The following is a 24,634-nucleotide window of genomic DNA, read 5'->3' as shown; positions in this document are numbered from 1 at the left end:
CACATCGTATCCAAAAAGTAAAGCATTTCCGCCACTCTCTCGGGTGTTTGAAGTTTTAACGCGCCATAAAAGCTATCCAACGGGTTGAAGAAAGTATTTAATTTGCCTCGGTTTTCATCCGGTTCCATAATATTTTGCATTAGAAGATGCAATTCAACATTTGACCAGTAGGGTAACCAGTAATGTTATCTCTACGGGCGCAACTCTTGCGCAATGTCTTAAAAACCATGTAACCGGATGAAAACCGAGGCAAATTAAATACTTTCTTCAACCCGTTGGATGGCTTTTATGGCGCGTTAAAACTTCAAACATCTGAGAGAGTGGCGGAAATGCTTTACTTTTTGGATACGATGTGCAAAAAGGGGTAAGAAACATGTAAAGTGGACGACGTGCGACCATTTCGAAAACAGACGGCAGTAACTAACGAGGAACCTCATCTCGGAGCTATACAGCGGAGGGAGAGGTTCCGTCGGAGCTAGCTAAATAACCAGTTTATGACTTTATTTTGGGTGAAATATAAAACAGTGAAAATAGCGGATCTACGAGCTGGGTGACGTCACTGGGATCCGGTGGGAAAGGTTTCGGGGGGCGTGGCCTACGGAGTGTCCACAGACGGAAAGAAATATGGCGTCTGGTTCACAGCAATGGGTTTTAGTGGAGATGGTCCAGGCTTTCTATGAGGTAAACATGATCTAATATCATTATTATAGATGATATAGAGGTTATGTAGGCTTTCTATGAGGTAAACATGTCAGACAGATGATATACATGAGAGACTCCACTTGTGTTTTGGTTCGTTTGTCATGTTTGTTTGAACAAGCTGTGGGTCGTACTAGCTGTAGAACACAACCCTCGTAGACGTATTTATGATTCTGACGTCTTCAATCTACTAGAGTTGTAGGGTTCACCCCCCATGGAGACATGGACTTTCTGCACTATACCCCTCAGATACTCCAAACATGTACAAATTGAACATAAAGGTGCTTACCCCCACGCCGCAAATGTTAGCTGTGTCTACGGGGTAGTAGTTTAATGTAATAATCCATATCTTTCAATAAAGAAGTGTTTTAATGCCGTCTGTGGCCGATTCTGTCGGAAGTTCCCAATGGGCGGTAGGGACGGGTAGTGAGGGGGCGCATCTGGTGAAACCCGGAATTACACTAAATGTAAACAGGAAGTAAACGAGGGTGAAAAAATGGTGTTCGGCCACAGACGGCATTAAAACACTTCTTTATTGAAAGATATGGTTCATTACATTAAACTACTACCCCGTAGAAGTAGTTAACATTTGGGGCTTTGTGTTAAGCACCTTTATTTTCAATGTGTACATGTTTGGAGTGTCTACGGGATATAGTGCTGAAAGTCCAGGTCTCAATGACGTTAAAATTGCGTCGCTAAAAGACGAGGAAGTTGAACTCATTGTGTTGTAATGTGGCTCCACCCTGTTTGGACACATATGTAACCATTTAATTTAATGTCTTTATGTGTTTGTTTATTTATTTATGATAAAACTGCACCCTGTTTGGACACACATGTAACAATTTCATTTAATGTCTGTCTGATTGATTGATTGATGTACTTTATTTAGTAAGACATGAGAACCTCAGTACATGGAAGTACACATTCACAATACAAGATCTACTAAACTGGAAGACTCATTAAGCACTGAGCTTGTTTAAGATGAGATCCCCATGCACACAAATCATGATGACATATAAGAGACAGACAGATATACACACTACTATACATATAAGAGACACACAGATATACACACTACTATACATATAAGAGACACACAGATATACACACTACTATACATATAAGAGACAGACAGATATACACACTACTATACATATAAGAGACAGACACATATACACACTACTATACATATAAGAGACAGACACATATACACACTACTATACATATAAGAGACATACAGATATACACACTACTATACATATAAGAGACATACACATATACACACTACTATACATATAAGAGACAGACACATATACACACTACTATACGTATAAGAGACAGACACATATACACACTACTATACATATAAGAGACAGACACATATACACACTACTATACATATAAGAGACAGACACATATACACACTACTATACATATAAGAGACACACAGATATACACACTACTATACATATAAGAGACAGACACATATACACACTACTATACATATAAGAGACAGACACATATACACACTACTATACATATAAGAGACACACAGATATACACACTACTGACATATAAGAGACAGACAGACAGACAGACACACTACTATACAGAATGTCATACAATCAGCTTACAGGTTACTGTTATGAAGAGTGAAAAATATGTACAAGAGAAGAAAAATAAATAGGGGGGGTGGGTAGGGGGGGTAGGTTAAGACTTGGACAGGGGCCATTTTGGAATTGCAGCCTCCTGAAGGTGTGTTTATTTATTTATGATAAAACCCATACAGGTTGATGTGTTCATGCTCGGCCTGACGTTATGGCTTGGATTGTTTTTAATGCAGAGCTTTAAAGCACTGTCTGTCTGTCTGTCTGTCTGTCTGTCTGTCTGTCTGTCTGTCTGTCTGTCTCCACCAGGCTCCTGCCTATCACTTGATCCTGGAAGGGTTTCTCATTCTATGGATCATCAGGCTTCTGTTCTCAAAGACCTACAAACTACAGGAGACATACAAACTGACTGAGAAGGTACTCTATAATAACATCTATATGTCCATACATCACATTATAAACTGACTGAGAAGGTACTCTATAATAACATCTATATGTCCATACATCACATTATAAACTGACTGAGAAGGTACTCTATAATAACATCTATATGTCCATACATCACATTATAAACTGACTGAGAAGGTACTCTGTAATAACATCTATATGTCCATACATCACATTATAAACTGACTGAGAAGGTACTCTGTAATAACATCTATATGTCCATACATCACATTATAAACTGAATGAGAAGGTACTCTGTCTCTCTGGTAACCAGACATTTCGCCCTAAATCCATTTCGCCCGTGTTTTTGAGCGGACATTTCGCCCACCCCCAGACATTTCGCCCAGACATTTCGCCCGACATTCATTATAAATATATAATCAATCAGTTGTGCGAGATTCATTATAAATGGCTTTATTTAAGAGGGGAATTTTCTGTGATCCGCGGACTACTTTTTTTCGCCGATAAAGTATAGTTTTGGACCATGACGGAGGTGCGCCGACTCAGCAGACCTTGAGGCTGAGGAGTTGCACCCGAGCGCCTCCAGGCGCGAGTGCCCGCAACGACCAGCCGATGGTCCTGCTAGTCCAGGGGTTTTCAACCCTTTTCATATCAAGGTCCATTATTTATTCGGCATTTGAGCCACGGACCACCGTTTAATGAGACCGTTTACTCTCAGACCCCACATTTAGAATATATTGTTATCGTTGGATAAGATTGTGTCCACAATTCCATGCTGTATTGATAACAGGCAAACGTTGATCAAAATAACTATTCTTTAATTAAGTAATGCATAATTTAACTCTTGAGAGCGTAAAATGAAACCAAATGGACCCGGGTCCATTTGGTTTCATGTTGGTTTTCACTCTCAAGAGTTAAATATCTATAAGGGTCCACCTCTCCATCGTTTAGCTGGGGACCACCTGGAACCCCCTCAAGGACCACTGGTGGTCCCCGGACCACTGGTTGAATACCCCTGCGCTAGTCGACTACGCGCCGTCCGAGTTATGTACCGATAGGGACAGAATCGTAAATATTTTTCGTGGGGACTGCGTTTGCCCCACTGACTGCGACACACACACACACACACACACACACACACACACACACACACACACACACACACACACACACACACACACACACACACACACACACACACACACACAGAGAGAGAGAGCTTTTATCTAACCCTCTCTCATTCTCGCACACAAACGGCCAGCTAGCTTCACTATCTATGGGCGGAATGTCTGGGCGAAATGTCCGCGAAAATGGGTGAAATGTCTGGACAAAATGTCAGATTTTTTGGGCGAACTGCGGAATGGGCGAAATGACTGGTATTCGTCTCTCTGTGTCTCTCTCCATGTTTGAATGGATAATAAGTCTATGAGTCACTCTGCTAAACGTTCTAACAAGGTGAACACCATGCACTGTGGACTATAGTACCCATCTGTAGACCACCCGTTCCCGGGGTGAGTGGGTTGTTATTTTACATCGTGTCTGTGCGTACGGCTACGGACTTATTATCCCCATGACGTGGAACCTCTCCCTCCGCTATACAGCTCAGAGATGAGGTTCCACACAGCTCCGTGCCTGTACTGTGTGTGGGGGGACATCGGTGAATATTTTTCACTATGCATGATTCTTACCCTTTTCCTCACATGGTATCCATAAAGTAAAGCTGTTCTTCCTGCTCTCACATGTTTTACCTTTTAGAGGAATAGAAAGTCTAAGCCGAAATGATTGTGTTTGGACCAAAAACCCGTAGAGACAGGGTAACGCAGTTACTACACACACAGGGGTTACACTGCACCCATGAAGCAAGGTACCTGGGAGTCCTATTTGACTCAGACCTAAACTTCATAAAGCATTTTTCTAACATTTCAAAAACAGCCATCTTCCAAATTAGGAATATTTCAAAGATCAGATCATTTATCTCATTCAGCGATACACAAACCCTTATTCATGCCTTTGTCACTAACCACTTGGACTACTGTAATTCACTTTTTTCTGGACTCCCCAAAAAGTCAATTAATCGCCTTCAACTAATTCAGAACACAGCAGCTAGAGTTCTTACAAGAACCAGGAGATATGACCACATCAGCCCTGTTCTTGCTTCACTGCACTGGCTACCAGTGGCGTTCAGAATTGATTTTAAAATTGTATTGTTCGTTTTTAAAGCACTGAACGGACTGGCTCCTATTTATATTTTTGACCTCCTGTCTCCCCACAAACCCACCCGCAATCTTAGATCAGCACACAAACTTTTCCTTTCCCCCCCCAGACAAACCTTGTGACAGAAGGTGACAGGGCATTTGCTGCTAGGGCTCCATTTCTGTGGAACCAACTCCCCCTGCATATTAGACAGGCCACTTCGGTGTCCACTTTTAAAAACCTTTTAAAAACTCATTACTTTAGAATGGCCTTTAGCTAGAAGGAATAGTCAGCTATTTCTCTGCTTTCAGTCTTATTTTTTGGTATTATTATTTTTGTATGGTTCCTTTGTTTGTACATTTTCCATCATTGAATTGATTTTATATTCCCTGTGCATGTATTGTATTTGTATTGTTAAGCACTTTGTAAACCTGTTTTTGAAAAGTGCTATATAAATAAAGTTTATTATTATTATATTATAAGCGACGGGTTGAAACTTGAAACAAGCGTTTAAATGTCTTATTTAAACATGCCTCTTTGAAGAATAATACTACTATACTATACTACTATACTATAGACTCTATAGGGTTATTCTATAGAGAACACTTTAAGATAAGATGTATATGATGTTTGTAGGAGAAGGAGGACCTCATTAATAATATGTATGTGGTGTTTGTAGGAGAAGGAGGACCTCATTAATAAGATGTATGTGATGTTTGTAGGAGAAGGAGGACCTCATTGATAAGATGTATGTGATGTTTGTAGGAGAAGGAGGACCTCATTGATAAGATGTATGTGATGTTTGTAGGAGAAGGAGGACCTCATTAATAATATGTATATGATGTTTGTAGGAGAAGGAGGACATCATTAATAATATGTATATGATGTTTGTAGGAGAAGGAGGACCTCATTAATAAGATGTATATGATGTTTGTAGGAGAAGGAGGACCTCATTAATACTATGTATATGATGTTTGTAGGAGAAGGAGGACCTCATTAATAAGATGTATATGATGTTTGTAGGAGAAGGAGGACCTCATTAATAATATGTATATGATGTTTGTAGGAGAAGGAGGACCTCATTGAAGAATGGCAACCAGAACCTCTTGTTCCTCCCGTGTCCAAAGACCAGCCTCATCTGAACTATGACATCATCACTGGGTGAGTTAGTAGGATAACAAGAATAATAATAATAATCTGAAGTACCATACCAGTCATATTGAACTACATTATAATATGGCTTTATAGTATAATATATACATTATAATATGGCTTTATAGTATAATATATACATTATAATATGTGTTAATTTTATTTTATTATTTTTAACCTGGTGGGGGGAGTCACTTAAAAACCGGGTGAAAAAAAGGGTTACAACATCGTGGGCTAAAAAAATTACGGGAAAAAATAATAATGGGGGCTCAGTTCAGGTGGGAAAAATATGGCAGAACTGGTAGGCTACTCTACCGGTGGTGAGTAGGCCTACCGACCCAATTCATCCATTCCTGTATGTCGTTCATGAACATAGAAGGCTACTATTTCCAGACAGCACAACTATGGACTTGCAGCCAAATGGCCTACCAGGCATTTTTAATGTCCAATAATATGTGTCCCACCTGACTGGTGAAATAGTGCCACCTCGGCCACTGTGCTTATTACATGAACCATCTCCCAACTAGAAGAAGTGCTCCTCGGAGAACAGGTCTCCGCCAGGTCAGATAGGTTAGTGTGGGCCAGCAATGTTCGGAATTCGCCAATCAGGATGGAGTGTTAAAAAACAGATCCGTCTTGATCACTTGACTAAAGAGATCATTTGTACCGAGTAATATAAACAACATTTGTAGGAGTAATATAAAAAAGTTGTTTCGCAAAAATCGGCCTCCTGGTGGCGCTATTATAGGGCAATGTTGAAAGGGCGGCATTTGTTCCTCAACGTAGTGCAAATGTGCGTGCAAAGTTTCACCGCAATCGGACGCTGCGTTCATGATTTACGGCATTTTGTTCAAAACGGGCCACTCCTGCAAACTTTAGATCGGCCTGTTATAGCGCCACCATGAGGCTCATTTAAAACATTTCTCGGCCTAGTTGGAATGTGTCTCCAAAATGTCACAGAAATGGCATACTGTGTTCATGATTTGAGGCATTTTGTTCAAAACAGAGCACTCCTGCAAACTTTGGAAGACATTCTTAGCCAATCAGGATGGCATATGAAAAATCTGAAAGAGTTTTTTTGTTTAATGACTATAGAGATACTGTGTACCGATTTGCGTGATGTTTGGATTAAATCTGTACAGTAGGTGTACTGTCAAACAATGTGTTTTGCAAAAAGCGGCCTCCTGGTGGCGCTATAACCATATCAATGGAAATAAACATGCATAAATGTGCATGTATAGTTCTTCTTACTTTCTAAAAATGAGCTTCACATTAGCGATACATTTTGTAATGGAAACCCAGACAGGAGTGTGTCAGGACAGATGCCTACTGGAAGGGTGGGCAGTCTTCTGAGGTGCCCAGATATCCCTACAGTGGACCAGATGAAGGACAGCCAGCTACACTGTGAGGATCAGAGCCCTGTCCTCTTGAGCCCCCCCCCCCCCCCCCCCGATTTAAGGTGGTATTACTCTTGTGTCTTACAGACCACCCAGTCACAGAATCGTCATCAATGGGAAGGAGTGTGTTAACTTTGCATCGTTTAACTTCTTGGGTCTCCTGGACAACGAGCGAGTGAAGGTCGGTAGTGTTTTACATCATATTAATTACATTCATATAATTGTTTCACTTTATGTGCATATTCATATTTCTTTTGTTTGTTTAGTATCACTGTTATCTCATTCAGTGCCAATGAAATGAAATATGAAAAATGAAATAAAAATGATTGCGAACTGTGCCAGCAATTTTTCTTATACCTTTTTCAAGTAGTCACAGAATATTTATCTCCAGTATAATGGATCCCCTGATGGGTGCTAATCACTGAATTGTCTGCCTTTTGAAAATAACATAATAACATTGAAAAATACATAGTAAAAAAAAAGGTGCTCAGGAGCCGAGATACAGCCTTTTTCAGTAATATAAAGTTATTATAAGTTTTGGGTAAAGTGATGATAATATAATAATAATAATAATAATAATAATATGATGTATTTAATATAATAGTAATATAATGTAATGTATTTGGGTAAAGTGATAAGAGGCAGGATTGTGTTTTTTCTTTTTTTTTTTCATTTCCTGAAAAGTTAATATTTTGGACATAGCTGGTTTCTGCCCAACAATCAGAGATATGTTATTATGTATTTGTATTATTATATGTTATTATATGTGTGAGTCTATTGAACTCATTCTTCTCTTCTTCCAGCAAAAGGCTCTGGCGTCTCTCCAGAAGTATGGAGTAGGAACCTGTGGTCCTAGAGGATTCTACGGAACGTTTGGTAAATGAAAAACTCATTATTATTATTGTCTCCGCCAGGAGACATTGTTTTCACTTTCCGCCCCCCCCCCTCGGCCAAGCTAACATTGGTCAAGCCTCACGTGACACGTGACAATACGGTGAAATAGTGTGATCTGATTGGCTAGTGACGTATAGCGGCCTATAAATACATGTGTCACTTTGAAAGAGTCTTAGCCTCTTTCAAAGTGAGGTAAGACAGGAATAATCACGAAATGGCGGATACTGTAACAATTGGATAGGACACTTACACAGACAGGACAGATAGGACACTTACACAGACAGGACGGATAGGACACTTACATAGACAGGACGGATAGGACACTTATACAGACAGGACAGATAGGACACTTACACAGACAGGACGGATAGGACACTTACATAGACAGGACGGATAGGACACTTATACAGACAGGACAGATAGGACACTTACATAGACAGGACGGATAGGACACTTATACAGGATAGGACACTTATACAGACAGGACGGATAGGACACTTATACAGACAGGACGGATAGGACACTTATACAGACAGGACGGATAGGACAGTTATACAGACGGATAGGACACTTGTGTCATGTTACTATGACAGAGTAACATGTTCTATTTTTTATAAGAATTAGAACATAAGAATTAGAACATTCCCAACATTCCCAACACAAGTCTGCTGGCGGAGACTTGTGCTCCGAGGAGCACTTTTTCTAGTTATTATTGTTGTCTCCACCAGGCCGAAAGGCATGAGAGAGTATGTTTTGCACCCTGTCTGTCCGTCCATCCGTGTGTCTGTCTGTGAACAGCTAATCTCCGGCACCTTTGGCCCGGCCACTGCGAAACTGCACACACACTCCCTGGATGCCAAAGCCGCACTTCTGCCCCAAATTCTTCAGATTGGCCTGTTCTAGCGCCACCAGGAGGCCGATTTGTGCAAAACATTTTTTTTGGGATATCACTCCTACAGATTTTGTCCAAACCTCACGCAAATCGGTACACCGTATCTCTATAGTCATGTGATCATCACGGATCTGTCCGATCTTCCATATTCCATCCTGATTGTCTTCCAAAGTTTGCAGGATTGGTTTGTCTTGAACAAAATGCCTCAAATCATGAACGTAGCGTGTGATTTCCGTGAAATTGTGCGCGCACAGGCCGAGGAAGAAATGCCACATGGTGACGCTATAACAAGCCGTTTCGCGTTTTTACCTATAACTGCACCGATCTGCGTGAAACTTTGCACGCACTGTGAGACAAAAACCTTTGCCCTGCATTTTTGCAGAACACATTTTTTGATATTACTGCTACAGATTCTGTCCAAAAATTACGCAAATCAGTACACAGTATCTCTCTAGTCATGTGATCAACCTAATTGGCTAACATTCGCTTCCAAAGTGTGTCTCTGTCTTTCTCTCCAGATGTTCATATTAACAGTATGTCTGTGTCTTTGTCTCCAGATGTTCATATTAACAGTATGTCTGTGTCTTTGTCTCCAGATGTTCATATTAACAGTACGTTTGTGTCTTTGTCTCCAGATGTTCACCTTGAGCTGGAGAGCCGCTTGTCCAGGTTCATGAGAGCGGAGGAGGCCATCATCTATTCTTATGGCTTTGCGACCATCGCCAGTGCAATACCTGCTTACTCCAAGAGGGGCGACATCATCTTTGTGTACGTACTGTTACATGGATCCAATGTGTTATTTATTATTAATATAATAACCTGTGTTCCAATGGATCCAATGTAGTCGTTATTTAGTCACAAGCTCGTAAAAACACTTTTACTTTCAAAATGTCTATAAAATAGCTGATCTAGAAGCTCAAATGTGTTGTGAGCAACGCTGTTAGCAACGAATACATGAAGGAATTATAAATGGGGCATAAATAATAAATGAATTAAATCTTGCATGTTTCTATACATATTCATATATATATATATTTATCATAGGGATGAGGCAGCATGTTTCTATACATATTCATATATATATATATTTATCATAGGGATGAGGCAGCATGTTTCTATACATATTCATATATATATATATTTGTCATAGGGATGAGGCAGCATGTTTCTATACATATTCATATATATATATATTTATTATAGGGATGAGGCAGCATGTTTCTATACATATTCATATATATATATATTTATCATAGGGATGAGGCAGCATGTTTCTATACATATTCATACTGTATATATATATATTTATCATAGGGATGAGGCAGCATGTTTCTATACATATTCATATATATATATATATATATATATATATATATATATATATATATATATATATATATATATATATATATATATATATATATATATATATATATATATTTATCATAGGGATGAGGCAGCATGTTTCTATACATATTCATATATATATATATATATATTTATCATAGGGATGAGGCAGCATGTTTCTATACATATTCATATATATATATATATATATATTTATCATAGGGATGAGGCAGCATGTTTCTATACATATTCATATATATATATATATATATCATAGGGATGAGGCAGCATGTTTCTCCATCCAGAAGGGACTACAAGCGTCACGCAGCTTCATCAAGTACTTCAAACACAACGACATGGAAGACCTGGAGAGACTGCTGAAGGAACAGGAAGTGGAAGATCACAAAGTGAGCACAGTTTATATGTATTTTTCATTCAGATTCCCATTAACTGTTACTCTTCCTGGGGAACATATCACATATAACAAAACATAATAAAAACATTAAACAGCCTTACTAAAACAAATTCAAGACAATAAACGTCAAGTAAAAAAACTAAGCATGGAAACCTATCAAATGACATTCTGGTTATTCAGGTCAGTTAACATTAGGGTTATTGATCATGAATCCAGAAGAAACAGTTGAATCATCTGCAAATATACTAGAACAAGGCATGTCATTTAGTAGAACAACACTTATTAAAACATAAGGCATGTAATTTACTAGAACAACACTTATTAAAACATAAGGCATGTCATTTAGTAGAACAACACTTATGAAAACATAAGGCATGTCATGTAACACTTATTAAAACCTCGGGCCAACTAACGAGTGTATAAAATAATATAAAGTGTTTAAAATAATCAATCAATCAAGCTCACAACAATGTATGTATATATATATATGTACTGTATAGGTAATTTATGTATGTGTTTACATATATATTTAATAGTGAACTTGTATTTGTGTGTGTGTGTGTGTGTGTGTGTGTGTGTGTGTGTGTGTGTGTGTGTATATTATTTTATGTATGTATACAATATGAATTTACATATATATTTGTTGTCTTGTGTTGTAGAATCCTCGTAAGGCCAGAGTCACCAGGAGGTTCATTGTGGTGGAAGGATTGTACGTGAACACTGCAGATGTTTGTCCTCTGCCACATCTGGTAAGAACATTAAATAGATAACACTGTCCTTCATATTCCATCGTGATTGGCTAAATTGGCTTCCAAAGTTTGCAGGAGTGCTCCGTTTTGAACAAAATAACTCAAATCATGAACACACCTGCCATTTATGTGAAATTTTGCACGTACATTCCCACTAGGCAGAGGAAGAAATGCCATTTTTTTGCAACTCAGCCTCATGGTGGCGCTATAACAGGCCGATTCGTGTTTTTACCTATAACTGCACCGATCTGTGTAAAACTTTGTATGTGCAGTGCACTCTCTAGAGGCCAAGGAAAAACCCTTGCCCTGCATTTTTCACATCTGCCTTTTATAGTGCCACCTTATAGGCCGACTTATGTAAAACATTTTTTTGTATATTAAGCATTCAGATTTGATCAAAATGTCACACATATCGGTACACATGATCTCTATAGTCGTGTGATAAAGACGGATCTGTTTGATTTTTCATATTCCATCTTGATTAGCTAAGATTGACATCTAAAGTTTGCAGGAGTGGCCCGTTTTGAACAAAATGCTGCAAATCATGAACGCAGCGCCCGATTGCGGTGAAACCTTGCACACACATTCGCACTACATTGAGGAACAAATGCCACCCTTTTAACATTGCCCTATTATAGCGGCACTAGGAGGCCAACTTTTGCAACACTTTTCTTTTTTATATTACTCCTACAAATTTGGTCCAAACATCATGCTACTGTATATATTCTATATGTTTACAGGTGAAGCTGAAGTATCAGTATAAAGTGCGTATCTTCCTGGAGGAGAGCATGTCCTTTGGAGTCCTGGGAGAGAATGGGAGAGGAGTGACCGAGCACTTTGGAGTGGATGTGAGTACAATGACTTTATGTATGACGTGGTAGAGCAGTGGTTCTCAAAGTGGGGTCCGGGGACCCCCAGGGGTACTTGAGGGGGTTCCAGGGGGGTCCCCAGCTAAATGATGGACAGGAACCAAATGGACCCTTATGGGTCTGTAACTCTGAAAGTGTACACAGTTAAATTAACACTGATTTTACAATATAAATTGGGGTCCCAGAGATAGAAATGCCATTAAATGGGGGTCCGTGGCCTAATGCATGTTAAACTGGGGGTCCTTGAAATTAAAATGGTTGAGAATCACTGCTAGAGCCGTAAAAATCTTCTCTTATGAGGGTCCCTGGCTTATCTTTTCAAATGGGGGTCCGCGGGCTAATAAGTGTCCATTTGGGGGTCCTTGACATGAAAAAGTTTGAGAACCACTGTGGTAGAGTGACACGGTAGAATAAATGATTACGTAAATATGCGAGATTTGAACACAGGAAACCAAATATCTACCGTTCTGCCAAGAGGGAATTGTCCAGGAGAGACATTAGGCTTTTGGGCTTCAGGCGGAGCTACTTTGCCAACAGGAGAGACATTAGGCGTTTGGGCTTCAGGCGGAGCTACTCTGCCACACCTGCACATAAACATCATACCTTTTTTAAGTATGGTTGTCTCCGCCAGGAGACTTATGTTTTCGTTCTCGTCCTTCCGTGTGTCCACCAAGCTAACATTGGTCAAGCTTCACGTGACACGTGACAATATGTTGAAAGGGTGTGCTTTGATTGGCTAGCGAGACGCATGATGAAATAGAGACCTATAAATAGGTGTGTCACTTCGAAAGACTATTTATGTCTTTTGAAGTGAGGTAAGACGGGATTAATCAGGAACCGGAGGAGTGTCAGACACGTGTCAGACGAGGCTACCAGAAGAAACACATCTCCCCCGTTCAGGCTCTCAGCGAGTTCAAGGCCATGGACTCCTTCTAAAAAGAGCATCACGAAAACGCAAGCAAAACAAAACACAATGATGATGATGATGATGATAACAAAAATTAAAAGAAGTTTGAAAACTCCCTTTTTCCTTTGTGTTAACCCGCCTCCATTTGCCCTGTGTGGGCTTGGTGACACCTCAGGAGGACTTGAGTACCTGCTAACTGCCACACTACGGCTCCCATGAACTCTCTAGACCTGATGGTCAATGGGCAGGCCAGCACATGCCCAACACTATTCTTTTTACTTTCCCTTTTTACTACTGGCGGAGACCTGTGCTCCGAGGAGCACATTATCTAGTTTTTTCTTTTTTTTCTATGCCTTGAATTTAATCATTTCCTCATCTACTTTTTGCCCCAGTAGTGAGTTAGATCAGGGGTCTTCAACGTTTTCAGGCCAAGGACCCCCTAGCTGAGAGAGAGATGAAGCAGGGACCCCTCTATATTGTATAAAATTGTGTTTAAGATTGTACTTTTTTTTGTTTACTTGGTCTGCTCTTTTTTCCCTCTACACCTATACCTCTTTGCCAAAAATAGCAGATCTACAAGCCCACAACGCCTCGTGCTGCGAGGCGTTGTGGGCTTGTAGATCTGCTATTTTTGGCTAAAGTTCTCCTCAGAAAAGGGATGCTAGGTTTCGAGTGGTTATGGTAAAAAGAAAAATCATATCACATAAAGATTTGGCGGACTCCTTGTAGTAACTCTGAGGACCCCCTAGGGGTCCCGGACCCCCTGTTGAAGACCCCTGAGTTAGATAGTTAGTTAGTTAGTTAGTTAGTTAGACTTTTTCCCAGTAGGCTCCTATGTTGTTGTCGTTGTTAATAATATGAATTATTAATAATTCATATTTAATCACAGATCGATGACATCGACCTCATCAGCGCCAACATGGAGAACGCTGTGGCATCCATCGGTGGTTTCTGCTGCGGACGATCATTTGTTATCGACCACCAGGTATTATATTACTATTATTACTATTATTACTGCTATACTATTACTATTATTATTATTGCTACTACTACACTACTACTATTATTACTATTATTACTGCTATACTATTACTATTACTATTATTACTATTATCAAAAAAGTAATCGCTGCGACGCGTTGACGCTGTGACGCTGCTTCCGTGTGCGCTGCTCGGCGGCTGCACCGCGACCTCGGAGTTTGCTTGTGTGCCTTATTGTTTAGTTATTTGTATTGTCCGTGTCTATATGTCGTCACATGTAAAGATGTGCAATGTCGCCAAGATGAGAGCCGCAGAGGTAGCTCTGCTGATCCTGGTCATTAGTAACTTCTGTGGAAAGTGCTGGTCGATAGAACCGGGGACTCGGCTCGAGACAAACATCTGGCGTGAAAACGGCGCTACCGGGATCGTCCATGTGTACAGCCGAGCTGCACTACTGGCATTACGGCCGCCGGAGCCGAACACAACGGCGGGCCACGTCCACTTGCCGGTGTTGGATGACATACCCGTGGAACTGATCCGAGGAAAGAGGAGGAGGAGACGAGGAAAAAGAGGGGGAATACGAAACCGTTTACGGAGGAGATTCACCCGCCCCCCGCTCCCCTTTATCGTTCTGGCCAACGTGCGATCCCTGGATAACAAAATCAGCACGATAAGAACATACACAAGGTACAGCTACGAATTTCGCGAGGCATCACTGTTATGTTTCACTGAAAGCTGGTTAAAACCATCAAAACTAGACTCACTCTATGAGGTCCCCGGATTCACTCTGGTGCGACTGGACAGAGGTGGAGGGAGTGGTTACGGTGGAGTATGTGTGTACATTAATGATCTCTGGTGTCCATCCCATTCCGTCAAACTCGGGATATGCGACGATCCCAACGTGGAAATCCTGGGCATGACTTTAAGACCGTTCTATCTCCCCCGCGAATTTGGGTGCATTCTACTGTTCATAGTCTATGTGCCTCCTAAAGGGCCAGGAAGAGCAGCACAGGCAGCAAAAACCATTGCTGACTGTGTACATGGACTACAACTACAGTACCCAGAGGCACCAGCAATCGTACTTGGAGACTTGAACCAGTGTTATCTAGACACTGTGTTGCCAGGATTTGTACAGTATGTCAAGGATGCGACTAGGAAAAATAACATTCTGGACAAGTGTTATGTGAACATTCCAGATGCATATGTTGCCAAGGTAGGCCCGCCTATATTGACCTCTGACCATAATGTTGTGTACATGACTCCAGTTTATAAGTCAAAACTGAAGAGAGGAAAGGTGGAGAAGAAAGTAGTTAGGACATGGACAAATGAAAGCAAGGAACAACTAAAAGCATGCCTGGACTGTACAGATTGGGACACTTTTAGAGATGGTTCATTGGACGAAATAACCACAGTTACAAATGATTACATTAATTTTTGTGTACAGCTGGTTGTTCCTACAAAGGAAATTAAAATCTATCCGAACAATAAAACATATGTGACCAAGGACATAAAGAATATAATAAATGAAAGGAAAACAGCCTTCATAAGCAAAGATTTCGGTGCACTCAAATTGACAGAAAATAAGCTAAAAACAAAAATGAGGCAGGCAAAATTGGCACATAGACAGCACCTAGAGGATGCGTTCAAAGCTAAAAATCACAAAAAGGCGTGGGATACTATGAAATCCATGACAGGAATGTCAGCCCCAACCAAACCTATTGTGACAGACAATGAACTTGGCTTTGCCAATGACCTAAATACTTTCTATGCCAGATTCGAATCATTGGGCGATTCCTCTAAGTGCACTGAAATACTTAAGGCTGTAACACCTGCCCCCTCAGACAGAATTATCATCACTGAAGAGGATGTCAGGAAAGTGTTTCGGTGTACTAACACAAGGAAAGCTAATGGGCCGGACGAGTGCAGTGCTTTTCTCCTTAAAAACTTTGCATCCGAGTTGGCTCCTGTGTGGCAACCAATATTTCAAACCTCTGTAGACACACATATAATTCCTCTGTGTTGGAAAACCTCACACATAAAACCATTACCCAAAATCCAATGTCCAAAAGAACATAAGGATTATAGACCCATAGCTCTTACTTCAGTGACCATGAAATCACTGGAAAGAATACTGTTGCAACATCTTGTGAGTATAACTAAAGACAAATTTGACCCCTGTCAGTTTGCTTATAAGAAAGGTTGCGGTACAGAGGATGCGGTTGTCACACTGGTCCACTTCATTACAAAACACCTAGATAAGTCTAATAAGAATCATGCAAGGGTGCTGTTCTTAGACTTCTCTTCAGCCTTCAATACAATACAGTCTGATATTCTGGTGTCAAAGATGGTACAGTTGGAACTGAATCCATACTTAATTCACTGGTATGCTTCCTTCCTCACTAACAGAGTACAGAGGGTGAAAGTGAACAAAACCCTCTCCTCAGCATTAACCACTAATGTTGGTGCTCCCCAGGGTTGTGTAAGCTCAGCTGTATTGTTCACCCTTTATACTGACAGCTGTAGTACTGAGAAATGTCTGTCTGAATGTCGCACTGACAAGCCAGACCAATACATTCTAAAGTACTCTGATGATACAGTTTTGATTTCTCTTTTGGATAGTTCCAGTGATCCTGGACTGCACCAACACAGAGTAAATAAGGTGGTGGAATGGAGTGATAACAACGCTCTTATCATTAACACAAAAAAGACAGAAGAGATTGTTTTTGGTGCCCCACTAGAGATACACAGATCCCCTATTACTATTCATAGTGAACAGATCAACCAGGTATGTTCGTATACATACCTAGGAGTAGTAATAGACCACCTTTTGTCATGGAAAGACCAGATTGAATCAGTGGGTAAGAAGACAAAACAAAGAGTCTATTTCCTTCGCCGTCTGAGATCTTTTGGTGCTAGTAGACAGATTCTTCTTTTGTTTTTCACTTCTGTTATTATGAGTGTCCTGCAGTACTGTAGTACCACCTGGTATGGATGTCTGTCTGTAGCTTTAAAGTCACAACTGCTGCAACAAGTGAACATTTGTTCAAAGATTGTTGGACAACCACTTCAGAGGCTCTATACATCTACGTATGATAACAGTATGATAAGGTTGGCAAGGAATATCACTTCAAACACTAGCCATGCTTTTACCCCCAGTTTGAAATGCATTAGGGCTACGAGACCCCCATTTAATGGCATGTATGTCTCTGGGACCCCAATTAATATTGTAAAATCAATGTTAACTTAACAATGAGAGTGTACACATGGAACCAAATGGACCCGTTAGGGTCCATTTGGTTCCATTTGTACACTCTCAGAGTTAAAGACACATAAGGGTCCATTTGGTTCCTATCCATCATTTAGCTGGGGACCCCCTGGAACTCCCTCAAGTACCCCTGGGGGTCCGCGGACCCCACTTTGAGAACCAATGGTCTAGTAGACACATGATGATGTGAATTCATGATGTTAAATATTGTACATTTATACTGTATGTTGTTGTTTTCCAGCGGTTATCAGGACAGGGCTACTGTTTCTCTGCCTCTCTGCCTCCCATGCTGGCTGCTGCTGCCATCGAGGCTCTGAACATCATGGAGGAGGACCCAGGTAACCTTAACCCTTGACTCTTGACCCTTAACGTCATAGAAGAGGTAACAACACTTAAACTCTGAAGCCCAATGCAGACTCCACTAGGACAGCCCAACAGCTGGGGTCCAGACTACGATATGACATCATTCAGAGGTTTGACTGGGTCCAGACTACAATATGACATCATTCAGAGGTTTGACTGGGTCCAGACTACAATATGACATCATTCAGAGGTTTGACTGGGTCCAGACTACAATATGACATCATTCAGAGGTTTGACTGGGTCCAGACTACAATATGACATCATTCAGAGGTTTGACTGGGTCCAGACTTAGCCTGGGCAGCATTCCGTTTCGGGTATATGATCCGGTCGGGAGTGGAAGTAAAAAATAAAAAAAGTGACCGGATGGGCAGAACCGGAAAGACGACTCACCCCAAAATAGGTCCGTCCTATTAAAATACTTGATTTGGCATAGTTTAGCTTATTTTTTAAATGTAAATGTGCGTGCACTATCCGGAGACTATTTAGCGTCTGTATTATCCCACGGGGAAATTCTATTCCATTTAAATAGGGATTGGGGAACCAAAACAAAGCGGCACCGCAAAACCGGATGGGCAGAATCCAGAAAGAGGATTCTTTTTTTCTTTTTCTTTTTCAGTAGGCGTGGCCTAGACCGGATCATATGGGTCTTTAGTAACGCAGACCGGGCTTTCCTCCGAGGTGGAAAGACTGGTGATCGAGGTTAGTCCAGACTACAATATGACATCATTCAGAGGTTTGACTGGGTCCAGACTACAATATGACATCATTCAGAGGTTTGACTGGGTCCAGACTACAATATGACATCATTCAGACGTTAGACTGGGTCCAGACTACAATATGACATCATTCAGAAGTTTGACTGGGTCCAGACTATAAGATGTTGTAACTACTGAACTCAGTTTGGCATTGTTGTTGTTGATGTTGCATTCATTCAGCCCAGCATGTCAGTTTGGGCTGTTCTACTGGAGTATGTAGCCCCCTTTACTCTTTAGAGCTAAGGGTACAGTCCTGGTAGAGCAGGTACAGTCCAAAACACGATCTAAACAAGGAATAAATGATGTCAAGCATTAAATAGCTCCTCACTCTTGACTGCTGCAAGCATACTGAGCTGAACAAACTAAAGCCCCACGAATCCACACACCTGGGCTAAACTAAACGGAACACACCTGGCCCTGTACTGCAATTAGCTGCCAGTCCTCTCTAGGCTGAACACAATTATCAATAAGTTTACCGTGACCCACATAGCTGAATAGACAGGAGTCCTTCATCACAATGGATGTTAGTTAAGATGTGGGTCAACATGGGTCTACTGCACAGTATCCCTAACTATCTGGACATCAAGGTTTAGACTACAGGGACCATAACTATCTGGACATCAAGGTTTAGACCACAGGGACCATAACTATCTAGACATCAAGGTTTAGACCACAGTAACCATAACTATCTAGACATCAAGGTTTAGACCACAGTAATCATAACTATCTAGACATCAAGGTTTAGACCACAGTAACCATAACTATCTAGACATCAAGGTAACATAACACAACGCAGAGCGAGGCGTTGTGAGCTCGTAGATCTGCTATTTTTGGCAAAGAGTTATAGGTGTAGAGGGAAAAAAGAGCAGCAAAGGTTTATCTGAAACACAATTTTATAAAATACAGGGGGTCCCTGCTTCATCCCTCTCTCAGCTAGGGGGTCCTTGGCCTGAAAACGTTGAAGACCCCTGGTTTAACCATAACTATCTAGACATCAAGGTTTAGACTACAGGGACCATAACTATCTAGACATCAAGGTTTAGACCACAGTAACCATAACTATCTAGACATCAAGGTTTAGACCACAGGGACCATAACTATCTAGACATCAAGGTTTAGACTACAGTAACCATAACTATCTAGACATCAAGGTTTAGACCACAGTAACCATAACTATCTAGACATCAATGTTTAGACCACAGGGACCATAACTATCTAGACATCAAGGTTTAGACCACAGTAACCATAACTATCTAGACATCAATGTTTAGACCACAGGGACCATAACTATCTAGACATCAAGGTTTAGACTACAGTAACCATAACTATCTAGACATCAAGGTTTAGACCACAGGGACCATAACTATCTAGACATCAAGGTTTAGACCACAGTAACCATAACTATCTAGACATCAAGGTTTAGACCACAGTAACCATAACTATCTAGACATCAAGGTTTAGACCACAGTAACCATAACTATCTAGACATCAAGGTTTAGACCACAGGGACCATAACTATCTAGACATCAAGGTTTAGACCACAGTGACCATAACTATCTAGACATCAAGGTTTAGACCACAGTAACCATAACTATCTAGACATCAAGGTTTAGACCACAGGAACCATAATGCAACTTGTCTTGTTTTTCAGATATTTTCTCTGTCTTGAGGAGAAAGTGTCAACATGTCCACCAGGCATTACAAGGGTGAGTTGGTCCTAATGTGACGTTAGATTTATGTGATGTTAGATAGTCTGTTATGCTGGATTTCGACTGCAGCTTTAGCAGCACCACACCGCACCGCAGCGCACCACACCACACCGCATCAAAATATCTGCCGTTTCTATTACAATAAAGTGTCCCCTTGCAGTGCTCCCCTCCCTGAGGGAATCGACGCCCCCTTTCTTCAACATTGGGTCTCTCTGTAAAAACTATGGCAGACGCTAACGCTAAATATGTTTTATCGAAGTGGTGGACGACGTTTTTAGACACCTGACCTAACACGGGCACGGTGGAGAGTCTTTCACCCATTCTACACAGCAGTTACACACAGGAGTAGTGTTATCACCCATTCTACACAGCAGTTACACACAGGAGTAATGTTATCACCCATTCTACATAGCAGTTACACACAGGAGTAGTGTTATCACCCATTCTACATAGCAGTTACACACAGGAGTAGTGTTATCACCCATTCTACATAGCAGTTACACACAGGAGTAATGTTATCACCCATTCTACATAGCAGTTACACACAGGAGTAATGTTATCACCCATTCTACATAGCAGTTACACACAGGAGGTAGTGTTATCTGACTGAGAAGATCCTAACGGTATATAAAACAATAACGGCGGGCCGTAGTTTATGGCGACTTGCGGCGATCGCTTTGCCCGCCGTTTGTGTCAGTTGGTTATTTGTTCTTAGTTCTTGGTGGAATCTGAACTGCAGGGCTGCGAACTAAATTCTGCCTAATCGACCCGCATGTCTAACTAACCAGGGACGTGCACAGATAGACTATAGGAGGTGCTAGAGCTACGGCCCTTCGACCAGAAGTGCCCTTTTGGTCACTGGATTTGGTCCGCCAAATCTTTATGTGATATGATTTTTCTTTTTACCATAACCACTCGAAACCTAGCATCCCTTTTCTGAGGAGAACTTTAGCCAAAAATAGCCGATCTACAAGCCCACAACGCCGATCGCTATTTTTGGCAAAGAGGTATAGGTGTAGAGGGAAAAAAGAGGAGACCAAGTAAACCAAAAAAAGTATAATCTTAAACACAATTTATTGCAAAATAGAGGGGTCCCTGCTTCATCTTTCTCTCAGCTAGGGGGTCCTTGGCCTGAAAACGTTGAAGACCCCTGGTTTATAGTATGTAGCCCATGGTGACATCGATCAATTCTGGATTAAAAGCTTCTAATATATTAACAATTCCCCAAAATGTGCTTTGCAATTTTCTTCTATAAATCTCACACTACTAAGGCAGCCGGCGGTTCCGCGTGCCACGCAAGGTGCCCTTTTTTTTTTACTTACTTACTTACATATAAATACAAATATGAAAATAAACGGGCAGTGATAGCAGCCACATCTCCAGCTATCTCCATTTTTCAACTCTTTATTTTTTAATCAGTGCTATTGAACACCCTTTACGCCTGTGTGTGGGTTTTACAAATATTGAACCAGTGAAAAGTATTAAAAAGTTAAACACTGAAAAGTAAATATTTTGGACATAGCTGGTTTCTGCCGACAGCAGAGATATTGTATATGAATGGTTGTATATGTTTATATTATATTCCAGAATACCAGGGTTAATGGTTGTAGGAGTGGCATTCGCTCCAGCTCTTCACCTCCAACTAGAGAGAAGCTCTGGTTCCAGAGACGCTGATCTGAAGATGCTCTGCAGCATCGTCACTTATGTAAGTTCTGTACACACCTGCACCTGATGCATGTACACACCTGCACCTGATGCATGTTTCATAGTGTATGAACCGTGTTTCATAGTGTATGAACTGTGTTTCAGTGTATGGAGAGACAGGTGGCTCTATGTGTTGCTCGGTACCTCGACAAGGAGGAACGATTTCTTCCCCCACCGAGGTAATTAAGATCCATCACTAACATTCTGTCTTCTATTGATGTTATTAATATTATAATAACATTCATATTAACGCATTCTGTCTTCTTTTGATGTCATTAATATTATAATAATATTAATATTAACACTTTAAGACTAATGGTTATATTTGGGTTTAAATAAGACTAATGGTTATATTTGATCTTGCAGCATCAGAGTGGTGGTCACTGTTATAAAACAGACTAATGGTTATATTTGGTCTTGCAGCATCAGAGTGGTGGTCACTGTTATGAAACAGACTAATGGTTATATTTGGTCTTACAGCATCAGAGTGGTGGTCACTGTTATAGAACAGACTAATGGTTATATTTGGTCTTACAGCATCAGAGTGGTGGTCACTGTTATAAAACAGACTAATGGTTATATTTGGTCTTACAGCATCAGAGTGGTGGTCACTGTTATGAAACAGACTAATGGTTATATTTGGTCTTACAGCATCAGAGTGGTGGTCACTGTTATAAAACAGACTAATGGTTATATTTGGTCTTGCAGCATCAGAGTGGTGGTCACTGTTATAAAACAGACTAATGGTTATATTTGGTCTTACAGCATCAGAGTGGTGGTCACCATAGAACAGAGCGAGGAGGAGATGGACCGGGCAGCGGCTTGTATCAGAGAAGCAGCTGTGGCCGTGCTCAGGTCAGAGGTCAGGGCAGAGGACCGCTGCTGACCTCTGCGTTAAAGACTGGATACAGCACTGGGGCTCAACCAAGGGTCCATCTGGTACCATTTGTACACTATGGGAGTCAGCGGTCTAAATGTAATCCAAAATGATGGTCCTTGAAATTAAAAGGTTTGAGAACTACTGACATGAATATGAATGAACATGAAAACAACAGGTGATGAATACTGAAGCCAGCGTGCCTCTCTTGGTCTCTCGCTCTTTTTCTTCTCTCTCTCGCTCTCTCGCTCTTTCTCTTCTCTCTCTCTGCCTCTCTCTGCCTCTCTCTGTCTCTCACTCGCTCTCTCGCTCTCGCTCTGCCTCTCTCTCTCTCTGCCTCTCTCTGCCTCTCTCTCTCTCTCTCTCTCTCTCTCTGCCTCTCGCTCTCTCTCTCTCGCTCTCGCTCTGCCTCTCTCTCTCTCTCTCTCACACACATATGGCCTTATCCAGTCCAGAGCAGTGGAGCACAGAATGACACATTAATGTCACTAATGTAATGTAAAGCTTTATTCATCTGCTGGGTAAAGCATGTAAACACTAGAGTGGGAAGTCCTGACGTCACTATCCCCATGGGGACAACGCCCTCTAGTGGCATCTATATGTCCAATTACTATATTATATTATTATCGCTGCACTGGAGACTTTGCACACTTGTTGTACGTTTTGATACTTGCTTCCAGATTACTGAAGTTCTTTTCAATAAATGTGCATTTTAATGAGGGCTGATCTGTTCTATTGTTCTGTTCTATTGCTATGTTCTATTGTTATGTTCTATTATGTTTTATTGTGTTGGGGTGATGGGCTGATCTGTTCTGTACATTCTGTAATACTTAATAAATAATACTTAATATAATAGATTTATTCTGTTCCTTCATGTGATTTACATTCTGTAATACTTATTAAACATATGTTTCTATAATACTTACTATTAAACATACAAACAGGATCTAATTATTCTGTGAAAGGGAACACAATGTGAGCTTATAGATCAGCTACTTTCAGCGTGTGACACTCGTATGACCAAATATAAAAAGGGCCATTATTGATTTAATGTTTTTATATGTTCTTATACATATGTTCCATGAAGCCATACTGGTTTTATATGTTCTTATACATATGTTCTATGAAGCCATACAGTTTTTCTTCCTTTGAATGTCTCAAGTCTTAATTTAATTGAATAAAATAAAATACTGCGTTGTGCAGTAACAGTTAAATGGTAAATAACTGGTAAATGGTGCATTTGTATAGCTCTTTTATCCAAAGCGCTTTACATAGATTGTGCATTACATTCACACACACACACACACACACACACACACACACACACACACACACACACACACACACATTCACACGCCGATGGAGGAGGAAACCATGCAAGGCACCAACCTGCTCATCGGGAGCATTTAGGGGTTCAGCGTCTTGCTCAAGGACACTTCCACACTAACTCTG

At 40.7% G+C, this 24,634-nt stretch overlaps 1 protein-coding gene across 2 annotated transcripts; it reads left to right on the top strand.

Moving 5' to 3' along the window:
• The first annotated feature begins 390 nt into the window (after positions 1-390).
• Positions 391-24,235, top strand: sptlc1 (serine palmitoyltransferase, long chain base subunit 1). 2 transcript variants are annotated; one of them, XM_084046118.1, is made up of 15 exons: positions 391-681; positions 2,616-2,723; positions 5,974-6,068; positions 7,544-7,637; positions 8,260-8,332; positions 9,878-10,010; positions 10,867-10,996; positions 11,664-11,753; positions 12,494-12,601; positions 14,419-14,514; positions 18,016-18,112; positions 20,544-20,598; positions 22,189-22,306; positions 22,411-22,484; positions 23,071-24,235. In XM_084046118.1, the coding sequence occupies exons 1-15, from the start codon at positions 625-627 to the stop codon at positions 23,189-23,191; spliced, it is 1,449 nt and encodes a 482-aa protein (XP_083902244.1). In that variant the 5' UTR covers positions 391-624; the 3' UTR covers positions 23,192-24,235. The 2 variants fall into 2 exon arrangements, with proteins under 2 accessions (XP_083902244.1, XP_083902245.1); XM_084046119.1 differs by lacking the exons at positions 391-681; positions 2,616-2,723 and adding an exon at positions 2,936-2,947.
• The last annotated feature ends 399 nt before the right edge of the window (positions 24,236-24,634 follow it).

The sequence above is a fragment of the Gymnoscopelus microlampas genome (genome assembly GCF_963454915.1).
Source record: "Gymnoscopelus microlampas genome assembly, chromosome: 21".
Taxonomy (NCBI): Eukaryota; Metazoa; Chordata; class Actinopteri; order Myctophiformes; family Myctophidae; genus Gymnoscopelus; species Gymnoscopelus microlampas.
Note: the sequence above shows the minus strand (reverse complement) of the source record. Positions and strands in the feature narration are given on the sequence as shown.